At 35.3% G+C, this 14,216-nt stretch overlaps 1 protein-coding gene across 3 annotated transcripts in view; it reads left to right on the forward strand.

The window, feature by feature from the left end:
* DIAPH2 (diaphanous related formin 2) overlaps positions 1 to 14,216 on the forward strand; it is a 235,680-nt gene that overhangs the window by 169,217 nt on the left and 52,247 nt on the right. For all 3 annotated transcript variants that reach the window (XM_014955198.1, XM_014955200.1, XM_014955199.1), the window contains one exon: positions 3,367 to 3,459. In XM_014955198.1, the coding sequence (XP_014810684.1) occupies positions 3,367 to 3,459 (93 nt within the window). The remainder of the gene's footprint in view (positions 1 to 3,366; positions 3,460 to 14,216) is intronic.

The following is a 14,216-nucleotide window of genomic DNA, read 5'->3' on the forward strand; positions in this document are numbered from 1 at the left end:
GCATTAGTCATCCACAGTCATTTATCTATCCTGTCTTTGTTCCAAGGGGTAGTGCTATTTATGTGCATTAACATTGAAGTGAAAAGTTCACTCAGTTTGACTATGTTGGGATTATTATACATCTCTAGCAATAGCCTCTGTTCTGTTTATAATACTGTCTTTAATCCTTCACCCCATACGATTTTGTACATCCAGATCTTCAGTTTCTGATTTAATCTTTTATAGTCTACCAAAGGTCTCCTTTTTTAAAATTGGTGGTCTAGTGTCAGAGTACTAATGTTTAGTATGTCATTTACCATAAAAATCTAACCACAAATACTAAATGCTTATTACGACCAGTTCATCTAAGTTCTGTTGTTATTTATAAAAGTAAAGTATGAAATCCAGAATATTACCTTTATACATAGCAAATTTGTTTATAGATGCATGATGTGACAATTCCTTGGCATTCATAAGTGGATTTTTCTTTTTCCCTTCTTCTGTTCTGTTTCCTATAACTGGTCAAAAATTATGAAAAGTTTATGTATCCTGATACTAAGATTGCCTGCTCATCTCAAGTGTGACTTTATTTGTTCATTGTATCATATCCTTTTTTACTCTCTCTGTACCTCTCAGCTTGCTTGGGGCTCTTGAGCACTGTACAAAGTAATAGTGCTGTTCTGTGGAAGAAGATAATTATTTTTGTCTTCGTTATTATTAGTGAAAGTGGCCAAAATCTATTGACTAACACTGATCTAAATTGTGGGCTCTATGAGAGAACAAATCTTACTGTAACCTCATAAAACCACACCCATTTTCAAAAGATATCCTATGTGCTGAAGCAGCTCTGCGATACAATACTAGTGGGAAGTCCAAATAAAAGCAGGTAGGGCTCGTAGTTAACTCATCAAATAACAATTCAGATTTTTTTTTGCCTTTTGAGTTGCTTAATACCTACAGTGAATCTGGCTCTTTGCTAAGGCTAATGAAAGTCTTATAGAGCCGGTCTTAAGATAGGAACAGGTTGCAATTTTTTTGCATGCATGCATACGTTTGCTGTCTCTTTAATGCTGGGGACCAACTTGGAAAATAAAGGAGGAGGAAGAAAATTACTTGTTCCAGGTGAAACTGCCATCCCTGTGTACAATGGAGTATGTCTAAAAGGGAAATAAGCATTATGTAATTTATTTCTAGGGACAATTTTTGTTGGCAAAAAGTTGCTATAGGTAATATATAAAAAAAGAGGGGGGGCAAGTGAAGGAGAGAGCTGGTAATATCTGAAGTAACTCAGCAAGAACTATATGGAAAGTCTGACATTTATGCTGGATTTTATTTAGGGATTTTAATGAAGGGTAACTGCAAATGCACTTTTTTGTCCAGTTCCCACTTAATCACCTGACGACTTTGATTAAGAAGCAGTGCTGAGATCAGACATAGCATGAATTTTACTTTGAGGAGTTAAAAATCTCGTCGCTATGTTCTACAGCTTCCTTAATTCGTGTGTCTTTATATTGTATATTTTGATATGCCAAAAATAGGGTGTTTTTTAGCAGTTGCAGTAATTAGCAGGTAGAGTAGCACACTCAGCAAAAAAGAAGTGGAAGGCTTCATAAACATGTGTGAAGTATTGAAGGATTTTTGTCTTTTTAAATAAACTCTGCCAACTCTCATTTTTAATGAAGATTTAATACTTTTTTTCTACACGTAAAATATTCTAACATATTAACTAATTTATGTATTACAGTTATATTCATTAAACATTTCAGACCAACTTGTGTATTAGTTTGGTGTATTCGCAGACCTTTGATTTAGAAAATAAAATTAATACTGAGCCAACAATAAATCAATTAATAAGCAAGTATAGGATAAGGAAAATAATTATTTTGTATGCTTTAGACAACATTCTGACCTTCTGTATTTGAATGTGAATTGAGAGAAGTTAATTTACTTATTTTGCAGGAGCTTAGTTTTTTAAGGGGTTTAGTTGGAATGTAATTAAACTGGTATTTCAGAGTCTGTTGCTGGTTAGTATTCTTGCTCTGCTACTATTCATCTTACACTGGAAAGAACTTTATGTATGTGTTGTATATTACACATAATGGTTGAAATTACGTTGATGTATAATTTAACTGTATCAAGTACTTACACTGATGATCATTGTGTAGAAATTTGAACCAAGTACTGTTTTAGGATTGGTGTGGTCTTTTATCAGGTCTGGATTTAGTCTAATAAATGTAAATGTAATAGAGAACCAGGGCAGAATACCTTTTGCATTAATAAGCTGCTTTTAAATTTGAACATTTGAGAGCTTGAAATACACATTTAACCTCCTACACTTTATGTGAGTCAGAAGTGTTTTACTGTAATGTAAATCTTTTGCATAAAGTAATTATCTTCCTACTCTGATGGGCAAATTTATATTAACTTGAAGTCTGAGAGATGTTAATAAAATGTCCACCTACCTGCTAAGTTTAGTCTACATTTTAGTTATAATCCAAAACACAGACATGTGAACAGAAAAAGAGGCATTCATCAATAGTTTTGTAACACTGCAGTTCTTTGACCTCTGGTTTTTATGTTGCTGAGTGCTGCTATCAAGTATTATTAACGGACTGAAGTGCAAAGGAAGTTAAAGACTTAAATACATAAAAAGGAAATAATAATTCTACCCAGATTTCCATAACGCACCATGAAGTCCACCAATTTAAAGGCTACAGGTTAGCTTGAATCTGAAAAAAACAAGAGAAAGAAGTAGCACAAGTAAAATTCAGTATTTAGGAAATGCTATGCCACCTACTTTCACTGCATGATTCTTCCCTCTTTTTTCTTACCTTAAGAGCATCCATGGTATAATGTTACATGTGTAGCGTAGGATGTCTGTATCCTCGCATGTCCTATAGATGAATTTTTTTTTTTTTCTTTCGGGATTTAATGCATCATGAGAACAGGAGGCAATATGTAAAATATTTGCAGTATAGCAAATACTCAACTTTGTGCCATTCAGTTTCATCAGATTTTCCATGTATGTTGATTAAATAGAAAAGAGATGACCTGTTTCTACTTCAGGAAAGTCTTAAAAGAGTTTAATAGTGAAACAGCAGTCATTCACCAGCAGCTCTCTGTCTGCATGCTGAATATGTCATCAATAATGCACAAGATAACATCTCTAAGTTGAAAGAACAGTAGGATTGGCATCAATTTTGCTTAATAGAGCATCATACACAAACTAGACAGTGATACCTGAAGCATTGACAGGATCCATTACATGAAAATGTATACAACTCTGAGTTAGAAGCATTGTGTAAACTTGACAACACCTTTACTTTTTTCCTTCTAAAGTCTGATTTCAGTTGCACTGAGATTAATATTATTTTCCCCTATTTTCAGAGGGTGATGAGACGGGAGTGATGGATAGTCTGCTTGAAGCTTTGCAGTCAGGAGCAGCATTTAATCGCAGGAAACGAATGCCAAGACCACAAGGTAAGCTGCTTTCTAAAAACTTCTGGTTATGCACAGAGTGGGCAAATGTTCTTTTGCAAAGATTTACCAACAATTTTCACTGAAAATCATTGAGCTACTGTTGGTCATTGAGCTACTTTGAAAACTTAGCATGCTCTTCTTGATCATGGTTTTTTAACATGATAGTTCTATCTTAGGTAACTCTAAGATACGGTGCTCTTCTTGATCATGGTTTTTTAACATAGTTCTATCTTAGGTAACTCTAAGATACGACAAGGGTTCCTATTGTGGTTGAAATGGCATTTAAAACATTGCTGCACAAAGTATATTTGTCTTAATCTTTAAAACCATAGATATAGCTGATTTATTGCATGTGGCACTGGGAAAAAAATTAACTTCATACTCCAATAAGAGTTTGGGTGGAGTCTGATAGTCTTTTTCAAGCACTGGTCTTAGGTGTTTTCTGATTTGGTTGGAAGCTATAGTGTGTGTAGTCATAAAAGTCAAATTACATTGAAGTAGCTTTACTTTCTTGAGGGAGATGATTGTATTAAATTTAGTCTGGTTTACTGATTTAGCCTGAGCAATTACTGCTTCCTTCAAATTTGGTTTTGGGACAATTTTAGAGAAGCCTAAGCAACTGCAATGCTTCCTCTCTTCACTAGTATTGTATTGAATTTAGTCTGGTTTACTGATTTAGCCTGAGCAATTACTGCTTCCTTCAAATTTGGTTTTGGGACAATTTTAGAGAAGCCTAAGCAACTGCAATGCTTCCTCTCTTCACTTCTCTGCTTACGGTATGCCAGTTGCATTCAGTTTGGGAACTACATTTACATGGTAGTATATTGTATTTTGCAATTTTTCCTTTAAAACATGTCTTACAGTAAAAAATACAGTTTTAAAACTTTACAGTTGAAAAATTATAGTTATTTGGCATAAAATCAAAAGCACACGTTGGATATGTGCTGCTAAAGGTTTGGCAAAAGGGAGTATTTTTTAGTAAAAAATACAGTTGAAAATTTTACAGTTGAAAAATTATAGTTATTTGGCATAAAATCAAAAGCGCACGTTGGATATGTGCTGCTAAAGGTTTGGCAAAAGGGAGTATTTTTGCTTTATAAATAAGCCATGTATATCTACCTCATCCTCAATGAGCTAGAATTAGATTCATGTTGGTTGATTATTTTTTTTTTTTAGTTGAATAGAAGACTAAAGGCGGCTAGAGTTAGATTCATGTTGGTTGATTTTTTTATTTTTTTTTAGTTGAATAGAAGACTAAAGGCGCAAATTCTACTAGACTTTTTCATCTAGTTATCTAGTTAGCAAAGATGGTATATAATTATGTTTAATTTGCCATGTGTCTGAAAAAATAAATATAAGTTACATAATTTGTTCATAGTAGGAAATGAATTCTGCTACAGTTCCAGTATCATTCTGAATTCAGAGCTTGTTTCTGCTCTCAGATCAGAACTGAAAGAACTCCTCGATCAAAATGTATTTTTATATGTATCTTGAGAAATACCAATGTGTGAGATGGTCTCTTTGTTTTTGTGGCTTGAGGAGAGATTTGTCACCCGGTGGTGACAAAGAAAAGCTTCCTGGGGACAATCGGAGATGGCACAAATTCTGCTACAGCTGAGAAAGCCAAGGACATGACTGAATCCAGGTCCAAAACCAGTGACTCCTCTGCAAAAATAGGGAGCAGAACTAATTAAAAATCCCTTTTATTTTTCCTCTGTTTCATATAATCACTTTGACTTCTGTGTGATCTTGAGAAATATCAATGTGAGAGATGGTCTCTTTGTTTTTGTGGTTTGAGGAGAGATTTGTCACCTGGTGGTGACAAAGAAAAGCTTCCTGGGGACAAGAGGAGATGGCACAAATTCTGCTACAGCTGAGAAAGCCAAGGACATGACTGAATCCAGGTCCAAAACCAGTGACTCCTGCAAAAATAGGGAGCAGAACTAATTAAAAATCCCTTTTATTTCTCCTCTGTTTCATATAATCACTTTGACTTCTGTGTGTTTGAAATGTCATATTTTACTGGAAGCTGGCTTTCAAATTTAAGGAGTTGAATGTCTGTGGGGAACTTTCTATGAGAAAAGATCTAGGTAATCTGTTTCTAAGCTCTGGCCAACTGTTGGTATTCTCATAAGTGGATATGACCATTATGTAAAGTTTTCAGGGGGTAGTGAAAAATTTAGATAAGAGGCAGTAAATATTAGTCCCAGTCAAGTATCTGATTTAAACTATTGTGTAAATATTCTCATGTGATTTAGGAACATCCATGACATTTAGTGTTGTCTACAAACAGAAGACACTTAAAAATATGGCTATGAAATCTCTAAGCAGTGAACTGTCGCATTAGAAAAGCAGGGACTGTGTTTACAAGTTTCCAAATCTCTCCTTAAAAAATGGAAGGGACAATGACGGTTTTCACACTGGTACCATCAGTAGACTCCCAGTGTTCTGGAGAGTTTAATCTGGTGAGATTTCAGTAAATGGTTAGCTCCGTGCCTCCTCTGGTTCAGTGGAAGGAAGAAAAAGTAAATAAAAGTTCTGGAAAGAAGAGGTAGGGGGATTTCTGGGCTTGCTGGGTCATTTGGTTTTGACCATATAGCAAATGGTATAATGCTGTCTATACATGGTGCACAATGTGGGAGTTTTCTGTACATTATTCATAGCATGATGCACTCTGTAATCAGCATGTTTTCTTAACACATAGAGATTTTGCTATTTTTGAAGTTAGACTTGTCCAGCAAAGTTTTGAGCTTGAACCTCTTGTCTTGGTAGCTGTCCTGGTCTGAGAAGAAAAATTGTTGGTTTCTGCCTGTTTGGACACATTTCATTTTTGTGTGTCATTTATGGCTGGTAGTTTAGATCTAGTGAGGAGAAAAAAATTACTTGGGCTTGCTTGCTTTTTGCAGTTGCATTAATTACTCGGTAACAAATGGCCCCTACAGAAAACCTAAAAGCAAAACGAACTAAAAAACCCATAGACTTCTAAGAAAATGTCCCCAAAAATGCTTGGCGGTATAGTAGGTTCTCTTGTGTATGTTTTCATCTACATGCTCTAGACCTGTCTTGAGCATGTCTGCAAACTTGCTTATCCTGTTTGCACCTACTCAGCATCAAAATGAAAACTGTAAAAGGTGACAACCCTCTCAGTGGTTACAACCAGCAGACCGTGAAAACTTTGGCTTTTGTTGTATTTTCTTCCAGTGGTTTCACAGAGTGAATTTAACTCAGAGGAGCAATCTGTAGCATCATTACTAGTGGCATTCTTGATCAGTTTAGCTGAAAAAAAGCACCCCAAACCCGCAACTTTGCAAAAGAAAAACCTCTGTAATGGTGTGTGTTTGCTGCTAGTTTTAGGGGGGAGTAGGTTGGACCTAGGAGGGGTCATTTCATTTGGATAATGGAGCTCCAGTTACTGTAGCCTTACAACTACCCCAGAAGAGTATCATTCTACCAAAGATACCTGTTCAATTAGCTTTCTTTCCGAGATCACCAGTGTACCTTGTAGCATGTATTTGTGCTCACATGGTCACGTCTTTAAACTACTTAAAGAGTAAGAGACGGACTGACTGGGTAAGAGATGGAGAAAGGATTGGAATGATACTCTGCTTGTCTAGAATGGCAGCCCTATGCACTGGAAATGACTCAATAATGCAGTTTTCTTACTGTGCAGAAAAATTTGGTGAAGTGCAGAGGTAGGTTTGGAAAAGTAAACCCCATTTAAAGTATGTTTAACTGCATTGTTCATGTTCGTTTGTAAATGAAAAGTTAAACTTGAATGGGTTGCATTGTAACTACAGACATTTCCAGTAAAAATCTTTTTGTTGTCAGGTCTTGGAAGTAATAATAAAAAAATTCCTGTCCTCCTCCCCCAGTTTGTCATTTCATTGTACTCTTATATATTCTTTGTTCTGTGGACTTTTCGATGAGAAAAAAGTTTCTGTATGGTTTCTCTTACTTAAGCTTATTTTCTAGCTACTGGATGTTAAATATAGAGTTTGTTTTTTCAGTAGATTGATGTGCTTATTGAGGCTATAAAATAATAATTAGAAATCGGTTTCTAGTAACGTTGCTTCATCTTCAAAAAAATAAACTCACTTTTTGCAAGTTTGCTAATATTGGAATGAAAGTATAATGAAGAATGGCATTAGGTGGCATTCATCACAGGGTACCAGTTTAACATGTGGGTCCAGCACTGCTGTTGTAACAATTATCCCCAACCTTTTTTTTGACCTTGGGGTATGATATGTATTAAAGAAGACCGATTCAAGAATATATTCTCTCTAATATTAGTTTAAGCAAATTTCTGCACAGAGCTAACTATTCTGTTACGGTTCTTTCTGTTATGCTGCTAATTTTTTTGCCGTGGAATTTAAGTTGAATTTTTTTGAGAAATCTTAACAAGAAGTGCTCTCTCCTATATATCCAAACTGTTGCAACTGCAGTGGTAATATGTGCTGTTATTTCTGCAGTCTTTCACTACTGGGAAAGCATTGGTGTAAGGAATATGCACGTAGGTTCTTTCTTCTTTAGATTTCAGTGTAAAGTATATTTATCAAGTATTTAATGTGTTTTCCTAGAACACATGTTTTGAACTATTTTATAATCCATCTATCAAAATCAAATCCGTACAGGGAGATGGATAGTAGTGACAATTTGGGAACTTCTGAGTTTTATTGAGAATTGCTGCACTGTCATTACTATCTCCACGTTAGCAGTACACCTTGAGAGACAAAGGATGAATCTCCCTTGCTCAGTTTCAACATCTAATTTGAATCTTTTATGCAAGTCATCTGAAGTGCTGCCACCACTTGTTTAGTTTTGGTAAGATAAAAAGGAGTTGAGACAATGGAATATTACCGCTTCTGATAATTTTCAGATGACATTCAAAACTTTCTTTAATGTGAAATATGCTTTTATAAATAAAAAGTAGGTGCATATTTTATATCAAAGTTCACTAAAATTATAATAAAAATGTTTCAGCATTAGGAAATTTGGGTCTTCTGCTTGAAGACAGCTTAAAATTAAAAGGCTGACTTCTATGTTTACTTTGCATTGATTTTATTAAATAAATTCTTGAGAGTTAGTTGGGTTTCTGGGTGCAGAATCCATATTTACCTAAAACACATTAAAATAAAAATCTTAAGTCAAAGCATATCTGCCTTCCTGAAAGCATTGTGAGTTATTTTGTAAATAAACTGATTTTTGTCATGCTAACATTGTTCTGTGAATCGATAAGAAGATTTATCAGTGTTAAAATCCAAAAATATGGTAGGTGCACTCTGAACAGATCAGGATTTGTGCTTAACTAAAATGGGCGTTTGCAGTCTTCCTGTTGAATAGTGTGTCATCATCTTTACCATCAAGTATGGAGGTTTTTTGCTTACAGTCAGGAATAGTGGACTAAAGAGACTTACATGTGTGATCTAAGTGCTTTGAAATTATCACAACTATAATAGCAAGAACTAAACAAAGATCTCTAATAATAAATCTACTGGTTTTGCCATCAAGGCATTATTGTGAGATTTAAGTTTGCTTTTATTGCTAAATATAAACATGGGTTGTATAGGGAAAATCTATTTATAGTATAATTCAAATCGAGTCTTAGCAAATTACTTTAGTCCAGAGAGCTCCATAAACAGTCCCAAAGCTATTTAAAAATAGGTATTTGTGGTGTAATCTGCTTTTACTGTGTATGCATTTTGGCTTATGATTTTTGTAATTAAAGGGGTAATATTAGATAATATATTATGCTGGTGCCTTAGCATGAAAGCAACAGCTGTAGCATGTGGAGGTTTTACTTGGCATTTCGGAGAAATTCTACTTATAAGCAGAGTGAAGGAGAAATGGTGAGAAAGGAAGAGGGAAAAGGAATGAAAGCAGACTTGAACCTTCAGCCTGCTTAGACTGGACTTTCCAGGTTTTTAGATGGACGGCATCCTTCAGCACGAAGGGAACGAAGAGGCTTTAAAAACACCTCATGACCAATAGGCACATGGACACAAAGACAAAAATTCAAGTATTGCATACATTTGAATAATTGTATCCACCTGTGTCATTGTGTTAATTACCGTTCTCTAGAGCAAATATTGAAGATTGAGGTAGTTGTCTTTCGAATTGATTCTCTGATCTTGTTATGCATGAGATTGTTCACACGTTTACACAGAGTGTGTAAAGTACTTACAAATGCTCAGTAAGCTAGACAGACCTAGAGAAGTGAAACTGTGAACACTAGACTTTGCATATATTGCTGCTGCTTTGTCTAGCTCAAAGTTATTACTTGGCATTTTACTTTTTCTTTTTTCCTGAGACAATAATTTTGTCTGAATAAATATGCCATGAAATGGCAATGGCATAAACATGTTCTTAAAAATGTCCTTCAAAAAGATGGCGCTATATAATTGTTACTAATTACATCTGAGTTTCTCATTAATCTAAAGCATTCAATAACTTACCCAGGGCTAAGGAAAGCTGTGTGCCCCTTAGTTTTATTAGTGTAAGTGCTTCAAAATGCATTTCAGTAGAGTATGAAAGCTATTCGCTGTAAATTCTTCTGGAAAAGCATTATGTAGAATTTTACACAGAAAGTATCAGAATGTTTTTCAAGTTAATCAAGAAAATAAGTTAAAAAGCATTAAGTAGTGTCCATCTTTTTTGGCCTTTTAGGAATCCTGAAATTATATTTGCATATAAGTTTTCTTGGGGCCTAGCATGGAATATGGCATTATAATTACAGAAAAATGTCTCTGCAGTATTCCTAGTTAATGCATTTTTGTATACAAAAATACATGGAAAGAAAAAAGTTGAAATGCTCAAACCAGATAGAACTGTGTAGTTCTCTGTTAGCTAGGGAAACATTCAGACTACTGATGTGCACTAGGGGAGAATTCAACATCACTTTCAATTTAGGCAAGGGTCATATGCAATGTGTAACATTCCAAAGCATGGCATCATGTTCTGTCAGTACAGTGTTTAAAGGGGAAAAATCAGTTTATAAGAAATCTAAAATGTTACTCTGTTTTTATAAAATCAGATGGAGGTACTTATTGTTCAGTTGATGGAATCATTCTGGATAATGAGTTTGCTTAATCTAAACAGAGCAAAAGTCCTTACACAGGGGCAAATGTCAGGGCGAGTGGCAGAAATAACACCTAGAAAAGGTGCTGTTGTGTGTAACTGCAGCAATTATGAGACATGCTGGATGCTGTGTTTGTTACAGACCCTGGGCAATTGCTGCATATTGCATTCTTTTCCTCTCTGGAGCATCTTGCTAATATCTTGCTTATTTCTTGCAGAGAAAGGGAAATCTTGTTTTATTTATTTTCAGCTTGTTCGTTGCATACCTTGTTGAGATTTATTATATGGTGGGTTCAGTGATGTCTGTAATGGCCACCTCCAGCAGTTGCCCGAACTCCTTTTTTTGATAAGTCAGCTGAGAGTAATTTGAGGATATTACTATTTTTCTTCTCAAAAGTTCCGCCAACAGGGAAGAAACTTTTCTTTTTCCTTCTTAGTTTTTTGTTCTACATAGCATTCAGTAGGTTATGTTTTGGGAGAGCTGAGCAGTTTAGGAGTATTAATCCCTTACAAACACTTGCCTGTCAATATTTTACTCTGTGACTGGTGTAGTTCTTATTTATCTTATTTTCTGATGGAAATATGCTATAAGTTATAGGATACTGGTCAAGGTTCAATGTTCTTATTAAGCTTTGTATGCAAAAGAGTGATTTTTAATGTATTTTTAGCATACTGTAATAAGTGATTAAGCTACTGAACTGGAGAGTACTATTGCAAATACCAGATCAAAGAATGGGTGTTGATGATGGACAACAGGCAAACTCTTCTGTTTCATGGTATTTTCTGTGACAAAGTAGAATAGTTTAGCTGAGGAAGCAAACTAGTCTTAATTAGAGCTATAGATAAATCTTTATGTGATCTGTGGGTTGGGGTTTTTTCCCTATGCTTAAACTTTTGCTATTATCATGATGTTAATTAGAGGCATACTACCAATAAATAAATTTCAATCTTTATAGCTTATTTTAAGTGTAAAATTTTACCAATTTTGTGGTATAGATTTTTGTAGTATCAGTTTGGCCTGAATTTGATTACTTCTATTCTTCTTGGACAATATAATTTTTGGAATGTATTTTGTTTGTTGACAAGTTGTTGGCTAGTTTTATACAGCGATTTTTTTTTTTTTGCGTCTTTCTCCAAAACGTCTTTGGCCATTCATTCATAATACATTGGGCTTAAAAGACTACAGGTCTCATTTTGCATGGCAATGTGCTTTGTCAGATTACATTTCCTTCTGTTGTGCTGCAGGCAAGTTTAAATTTCAGGGAGCATATTGAGACCTGGTCAGTCAACATTTTGAACACAACTCATGTCAGTAGCTCCATTACATTTCTGAAACTGTAGCACAGGTGCCTCTTGTAATTAATGCACATTATTGCCTCAACAGGATGTAGCTGAGCTGTTACCTTCGTAATATATGTAATTCCAAAATTGCTCTCACATCCTAAAAACTCTTGGTGCTTGTTAATTGTAATACATTTGTATTGCTAAATTGTTTCAGTTTGAATACTCTTACATTTTAAAGGGTGCTACATTTAGGGTGACATTACTTTTAATGATGAATAAAACCAGATATTGATGAGGTAGGTTAGTAATAATTCTAATTGTGATATATTTTGGGTAACTCTAATTCTAAAGCCTACAATGATCTATATTCTGTAAAAAATAAGACACTGACCTTGAAGGAGTTATTTTTGCTTAGTCCTTTTCAAAACATACTGCAGAAGATAACCTCTTATGTCATTTCTTGTCTTTGTCTCAGTAGATCTCTGCATATTCCACTCCTGATTATTTTTTTTTGAAGAAAAAGTGATATAGACTTTGTGAGATTTTGTGAGAATATTATAAGTAGTGTATTTATCAGTGTGTGCATTAGCTCGTGTTCTTTTACCCTCTCATGGAAGTATATAACATCATAATGTTGTTATTTAAAAACCACGTGCATACTGTACAGTGTCTTCCAGATGGATGTCTAAAAATAAATGAGATACTGGAGTTCTTCAGATTAGATCTATATTATGTTTCTTCTCATTTTCTCTGTGATTTCTATTTTTTCTTCCATTTTCTGTTAATGCATTAGGTATTCTTTCTGTTGTTGAAGAGGATTCTATTTCAATAATTATCTAAGGTATATAAAATTGTACAACAGTGTCTGTGTGCCTGTAACTCCATGAATATATTACCAGAGCGGAACGTCAGACTTTCTGCTTTTTTTCTTAAAATTTAAGTTACAAAGGAAAATAGACATATCACACTGAAATATGGAAAATGTTCCGTTATTGTCAGGATTATTTTCATTTTAAAGTTAACAGATTTCTAAACACAATAGAGGGGAAAACCAGTCTTATTGACAGCATTCCCACAGGAGCTTATCTTCCTCAAGTGTTTACAGTGAGGTTTTTTGGAGACCTTGGAACTACAGTGATATCATTGGTGGCTTATGGTATAAAGCCCAAGGTAAAACTTCAGTTCACCATTTATCAGGGGATGTGTGTGAAGGCTCTTGGGCTGAAAGGTTCCTTAGGTCACTTTGCAGAAGCTGTCAGTCAGACTAAGCAGACGAGAGAAAGCATTTGAGTTTTTTCCTCAGTAAAAGGAGGGGAAATGTAACTTGAAGGGGGTACGGCGTTTTCTTTCTGTAGTCGTTACATTACCAAATTATGTAGCTTTGAGCTCTGCAAGAATTATGGATTAAATAGAATTGGATGGAGGACACAAAAGGTCCTTATGCATAGTTTCAGTATGAATTAAATTGATTTGAGAAAACAACTGGATTGTAGCAAGGTATTGAATCAGCTATTTGGAAATCAATTAATGATTTCCTTACTAAAAAAAACCCAACTATATCTAATGATTTACTTCTGAAAAAATACTTTAGCACTTATGTCAGTCATTGCAGAGATGCTTCATAACTTCTTTGTGTGTAAACACTACTCATTACAATGTGCCTCTGACAATAGCATATTTTATTTTTAAATCTTCTTTACTAGAGTGAAAACCTTAAAGGGGGACTTACTGAAACTTTCCTTTATTTTCGTAGTGGACAGCCACTGTGAAGGAAGCTAGAATCGAGTTTATTGTGTCTTTTGAATACTTATTTTCTGTTGAAATAATATAGTCTATCACTAAGGAAGATACATTCAGAACAAGGTTACGTCTCTCCGCTGAAGGCAGCCGTGATTTTCTTTTAAAGCAGTAGCAACGTATCGTCTAAGTGAACAGAGTTTGAATGTATTTCTCTATTGTGCTTAAAATTATTTAAAAAGCTTTTTAAAATGCATTGCTAGAGAAATGGAAAGTTTTTTCTGTGCCCTGCAATTTAAGAAGAGTGTGAAGGCCTCGAGAGGGCAGCCCAGGTGGTGCCAGGGCTGAGAGGAATGTCCCAGGAGGAGCAGCTGAGGGCTCTGGGCTTGTCTAGTTGGGGAGAGAAGGAGGCTGAGGGGTGACCTGGTGGCTCTGCAGCTTCCTGAGGAGGGGACGTGGAGAGAGGGGTGCTGAGCTCTTCTCCCTGGGATCCAGGGACAGGATGCCTGGGAATGGTGAAGGGCTCAAAGCTGTGCCAGGGGAGATTAAGAATGCACATCAGGAAGCGTTTCTTACCGAGAGGGAAGGGTTCAAAGCTGTGCCAGGGGAGATTTAGATTGCACATCAGGAAGCGTTTCTTACCGAGAGGGTGCTCAGATTCT

The sequence above is a fragment of the Calidris pugnax genome, unplaced genomic scaffold, assembly GCF_001431845.1.
Source record: "Calidris pugnax isolate Ruff unplaced genomic scaffold, ASM143184v1 scaffold38, whole genome shotgun sequence".
NCBI lineage: Eukaryota > Metazoa > Chordata > Aves > Charadriiformes > Scolopacidae > Calidris > Calidris pugnax.